Source organism: Phytophthora infestans, genomic scaffold (genome assembly GCF_000142945.1).
Source record: "Phytophthora infestans T30-4 supercont1.410 genomic scaffold, whole genome shotgun sequence".
Taxonomy (NCBI): Eukaryota; Oomycota; class Peronosporomycetes; order Peronosporales; family Peronosporaceae; genus Phytophthora; species Phytophthora infestans.
In genome coordinates, this window is record NW_003303350.1 from 7,593 (window position 1) to 13,495 (window position 5,903).

Here is a 5,903-nt window from a genome sequence, read left to right on the forward strand (position 1 = left end):
TTAAGAACTGGGCACTCGACAGAAGACGCTGCTCACTGCCTAGTCGAGAGCAGAAGAAAAGCTTCGGCAACACAGGAGGGAGGGCACATAAAGCAGCCACAAGTTGCTGCAGGACACGAGCACCGACACCTGGCTGACGTGCAGGTGAGAGCTTGACGACGCGATCCAATTTCCCACGTACGTCTTCACTCAACGTCTTGAGCACTTGTAGACTCCACAGACAAGAGCCCCATTTGGTTGGAAAGTCGATGGAGTTTGACGATCGTAGCAACAAGAAGCCGTCGACTGCCGAAGCCAGTAAGACACACGCGTTGGCGTGAGCTTGAGGCGCGTCCAAGTCTCGCTCATCGGCACCGAGCAGCAGACTACGTAGCACGTCGAACTTGTGTGCTAGAGTACGTAATTGCTTACTCAATTGTCCTTCTCGACCCACAGGATTACCCGGAGAATTGGTGTATGCAGCCTCACCTGCAAGCTGCTGTGTACTCTGTACAAGTTGTAGCCATTCCAGACGGAGAGTAAGCAAGTGGAGCTGGAGATCGAAGCGGAAACTGGACGTACGTGCCGCCTGTAAGTACATCCTCGCACGAGCTACAGAGTGCAGACTCTGTAGATGCACGGACCGATCGGTTGTAATACGAGCCTCGGCTTCACACAGCGTCAGTAGAGCGTGCAACCAGCCACCAAAGCACTCACTATCCGTCTTTGCTGCGACGATCTCCAGCAACTGAGAAGCCAAAGTGAACCGTCCTCGTAGCATTGCTAGCTTGGCCATCTCGTATCGCTCTGCGTGACTCTCGTAGAGCGCAGAGTTACGCAGTTGCCGCTCGAAATCCGAGATTGTTTGGCTTATTTCCTTGTCTCCGTCTGCTTTGAGCATCAGCTCTTGCGTCCAGAGTAAGAACGTGGCAGCTACCGCCCGTAAGTGTGCTGCATCTGTGCGGCTGATAGCGGATAGCTCCTTGAGTAACATGGGCAGCTCTTGGCGGATGACATCGACACTTGGCGCTTGGAATTGAGCTCCTAGAACCTTGAAGAGGGACGTTCTACGGGCCTTGATGACACTATTATCCAGACTGCTATCAGCGGGGATCGACAGCAACTCGATTAAACGTGTAGCCACGTAAGCTGCGAGTAACTCAGGGAAGTCGTGAGTGAGTTGAACTATCGCAGCCAGAGTAAAGTTCCACGTGCTCTTGGCTGCGACGGGGGCTCGTGGGTGCAGCAAGAGCAGCAATTCGTCCACACTGCGCTCTGTTTCTTCAGCTGCAAGTTTCTGACGAGCGATATTGGCGAGGATAGAGGTGTAAACCTCTCCAAATCGCTCGTTCAAAGCAACAGCAAGTAGCTTCTTGGCCACTTTCAGTAGAGCCTTCGCCTTCTCACCAGCCTCTTGCTTCGTCGACCACTTCTCAAGCACAAGCAGAGCTGACAACGTGATGCGCATTATCGGTCTACTCCGACTGGCAACTCGTCCAAAAACACCTTCTAGAAGACAAGTTAACTGTTCGTTCCCCTCGCTTCCCTTGGTAACGAGCTGCTGCGTCACTAGCAGCGCAAAATTCCGTACAATTGCACGAGGGTCTTGATCCAGTACATGACACAGCAGTTGTCCGTGCATCTCCAGTAGAACACCAGGATACGCAGCAGTCAGCGCTGTCATCGCTCGCAAACTCGCCACTGCGCTCTTGTCGTCTGCGAGTCTTTCGTACAGCTCCGCACAGCGCGTCCAGGCCTGCTGCGCCTCTGTCGAGTCCGTCACTGCGTCTGCCAACAAGCAGCATGTCGACGACGTCTCGGTCTCTGGAGTTAGCGTCAGCACGTCCTTCTTGAAGGAAGACGAGAGTGGTAGAATGGCACTTGCGGCTTCAATTGCAGCGCTGCGTTCATCGTGGTCAGCAGCAGAAATCCCCTTGATAACCTGCTGCTGCACTGTCGTGTCGTGGATAAGGAGGGAGGGCATGGTGGCCAGCATCTGGAGAGTTAGCGTCCGTGTTGTGACACTGGTAGGGTGCGTTAACGGCCCCATGAGATGGGTCAGTAGCTGTAATAGCGATGTTAGTACTCGTTCTACCTTTTGGTGTTTCTTGTTCTACCCTAGACTACCCACCTTGTTGGGGTCGGTCACTTGTGCCACGTGGCCTTTTGCTCGTTGGAATACTCTCAGGATGGCACTTCGCACAACGTCGTTTTCACTGCGGAATATTCGAGTTAGTGTGTTCTACCGTGGAAACTACCTTGTTCTACTTTTTTTACCTTGTAGCAAAGTGTTCGGCCAATTTGGTACATACGGCAGACAGGAAGTCTGGCCACGGGAACGACTCCGGTGTGAACAGTCTTGAGTAGAACAGGAAACACTCGGCCAGAGATCCCGCCACGGCCCCGGGGTTGGTTGACTGTATTTGCAGAGCCTTCACTTGGACCTCGAGTTGGGCAAACTCGCGTAAGTGGAGGTCGGTGGCTGAGGTTTCCACGCGACGAGGGCTCAAAGCTGAGGAGAACTGGTCGTTGCGCGCTGCATGTTGTGAGTCGGCCGCCGGGTCCCCATGGAACACGCGGTAGTGCGCGTGGGGCACGGCCAGCATGTCGACTGTAAAAGTTGATCGGAGAGTGCAGTTACTAATTGGAGGTGTTTTTATCCAATAATAGAGGGTACAGTACGTAGCTGAAATAAATGACTGTTTTTGCCCAATAGCATGAGTGTAGTCATCCTCTGTAGAATCAGATTTGCCTTGGATCTAACCGTTAGGAAAGTTATCATATCTGATTCTGCTGACAAGCATGGTAGCCTGTAAACTCGAGTGTGATCCTAGAGCCTGCGGACTTTGTGGCGCTCCATCTGTAGCAGGATACTGAGCCCACGACGCTATTAACTGTCCGCAACGCGTCGGAGGACTCTCCGGCTGCGTTTAAAGTGAAGACAAAACGACCTGACAACTATTTGGTGTGTCCTCATCAAGGTTTATTGGAGCCCAACGGCACAGCGTCTATCTCGCTAGTCTTACGGCAGAAAGATTGCAATGAGTTACTGCATTTGCACCCAACAGAGCGACAAAAGATCAGTGACAAGTTCCTCGTACAGAGCATTCAAGTGGATCAAAAGATCCTACGAAAACTTCAAGAGGAGGACACCCGAAGACATGGCACTCGAGCTTCGAGGATGTGACGCAAATGGACCGACAATCGATTTCTAGTAAGCAACTCGTAAGTCGCTAAACGGACAGAGGAAGGATTGCAGCACTGAAACTTTGAGTCGACGTCGAGACAACCACGAGAACTCCATAAGCGAATGCGACGTCGACTAGTAGAAGCGCGGACGCGCCATAACTAGCGATAAGAGCCACTGCACTACGAAAAAGATACATCAGTAGTGAGGACGTGTTAGACGGGATCTTGATGATGCTGACCAACGATACCTGTCATTTGAAAGCTGATGGCGATGTAGAGCAACTTAACGATGCGGCGTGAACGCTTTGTCTTACTGAATTAAGCTACAACGGAACATCAGTTGCAAACAGGTAACAATGGACGCACAGCAAATGAGAAAAGCATTTGGAAACAACCACCCAGCCGACTGATTGGTCTTCACTTCCTATAATACCGCGACTTGGGTCACTGCAGTAGCGGCTGCGATAGTAAAAGACTTCGAAGAAAAACAATTTAATCGACGAGATGAGATGTTCAATTGCCAATGTGAGGACCTTGTCATCGTGAGTTGCAAGTGAATCTCGATGACGCAGCCAGCACTGACCCCGCCAAGGTCGTCCGTAAACGACGATATTATCTACAGCTTGGTGATGGGCCCACGGTTATCACACTTTTTTTCCGGCAAGGCATGATGACAAACGACCGCAAAGTTGGATAATTCACATCCGGTAATCAGTGTTTAATTGCAACCAAGTAGAAGAGTTATCATCGGATCTGTTGGATTAAACGGTATGATCACGAACGCAGCTAAAAATTTGACCTCGCGAGTCCAGCAATCTACAGGTAGTGCCGCCCCGGCACTCAGACGACCTAGCCCCTATTAATTCTGCCTCCTACAAGCAACACCTCGCGTCCAACGCTGAAGACGAATCTCACCATTCGTCATGCCTCCACCTAGCGACAAAAGCGAGTCTGCTAACCCCAAGCGGTTGACTCGAACGCACTCAGAGCTGCGTGACCGTGTGATTTCTCACATGGAGAAGACACTGGATGAGAGCTTCCCACATACGTAAAAAAAAAATTAGATACGCTTTAAAGAAGTATCCATCGCGGTCGACGTCGTGGCCAAGGACAAAAATGACGCCAAGACGGAGCTTCCGACGTTGCTCAACGCTGTTAAGACGAGCTGCGCTCCAGTAAAAATGTCGTCAAGAAACGGTCCCTCCATAACGTCAGCAGTGTGTTCAAGCCTAATACCATGACACTTGTCCTCGGACAGCCTGGGTCAGGTAAATCTTCCTTGATGAAGTTGCTAAGCGGGCGCTTTCCCAAGGACAAGAACGTCTCTATTGGAGGTGAGGTGACGTACAGCGGAACGATGGCGGGTGAGCTTCGTAAGCGGTTGCCACACCTGGTATCGTATGTGCCTCAGCGCAACGAGCACTACGCCCTGTTGACTGCGAAGGAAACGGTTGAGTTCGCGCACGCTTGTTGCGGTGGGGATCTGACCGAGTACTGGAAGAATCAGCTTGTACATGGCACTCCAGAGGAAAATGCGGAGGCTTTGAAGGTGGTTCGAGCCATGTATCAACACTATCCGGACCTCGTGATCCAGCAGCTCGGACTCGAGAATTGCCAGAACACCGTCGTGGGAGATGAGATGTTGCGTGGTGTGTCCGGTGGCGAACGCAAGCGAGTGACGACTGGCGAGATGGAGTTCGGCAACGCATACGTCTAGATGATGGACGAGATCAGCACCGGTCTGGACAGTGCAGCGACGTTCGACATCATCGTGATGATGCTGAACGAAGGCCGCGTGATGTACTATGGTCCTGGCGAGGAAGCGTTAGGATACTTCGAGGGTCTTGGCTTCAAGCGTCCACCTCAACGTGACGTGGCTGACTTCTTGATGGATCTCGGTAACTTCAATACGAAGTTACGAGGGACGAAGTCCTCGCTATCCACAGGACTTTGCTGAGGCCTTTGAACGATCCGCATACTACACTCGAGTCAAAAAGGATCTTGATGAACCTGAGGTTGGTCTGCAGACGTGGACTCAACTGGATTTCTACCAGTTCTTTGGAGCTAGCACGTTTCTGCTTATGAAGCGAAAAATTAGTGATAAGACGTGAGATGTCGGGGCTTATCGGACGTTTGGCGATGAATGCAGTCATGGGACTACTGTACGGCTGCGTGTTCTACCAAGTGGACCCAACGGATCCACAGTTAGTGATGGGAGTCATCTTCGAGGCAGCGCTGTGTTTATCCATGATTCCAGCCATCGTTGAGGCTCGTGACGTCTTCTACAAGCAACGATGTGCCAAATTCTTGTGCGCTCTCTCGCTGTGAACCAGTACACGGAGTCAGGCTTTGACATGTTCGTGTACAATGTCGTTGACTATTGCGCCACGTACGGCATGAAGATGGGCGCTGCAGAGGTACCCTGCAAAGCATTGCTCGGAAGCAGATACAGTTCCAGAGGGAGCTCACGAAGCCACACATACACGATCGAGCCGAACACGACCACCTCCAGTATGATAGGAGGGATCTGGTTCACCGAGCTGGCCAGCACGTACGACGCCCCCGCGCCACAGAGTTGATCCAATAAATCCACATGAGATAATCCGGAATCTGGTCTTTTGTGATGGCAAATCCAGCGAACAGGACGAAGAACTTGACCGCAACACTAGCAATTGGGTTGACCACGTTAACGTTGGGTGCGTGGATGTTGGAAGTTATTGGCGCTGGTGTCGGTG

At 51.7% G+C, this 5,903-nt stretch overlaps 2 protein-coding genes across 2 annotated transcripts; one reads left to right on the top strand and one right to left on the bottom strand.

Moving 5' to 3' along the window:
- Positions 1-39: 39 nt before the first annotated feature.
- PITG_21724 (uncharacterized protein) lies at positions 40-2,585 on the bottom strand (the record flags this gene model as incomplete). The annotated part of the gene is made up of 4 exons (XM_002894820.1): positions 40-129; positions 182-2,044; positions 2,111-2,195; positions 2,257-2,585. 4 exons carry the CDS (start codon positions 2,583-2,585, stop codon positions 40-42), a joined length of 2,367 nt encoding a protein of 788 aa, XP_002894866.1.
- Positions 2,586-4,450: 1,865 nt separating this feature from the next.
- Positions 4,451-4,889, top strand: PITG_21725 (ATP-binding Cassette (ABC) Superfamily; the record flags this gene model as incomplete). The annotated part of the gene is made up of 3 exons (XM_002894821.1): positions 4,451-4,643; positions 4,728-4,821; positions 4,865-4,889. 3 exons carry the CDS (start codon positions 4,451-4,453, stop codon positions 4,887-4,889), a joined length of 312 nt encoding a protein of 103 aa, XP_002894867.1.
- Positions 4,890-5,903: the final 1,014 nt, after the last annotated feature.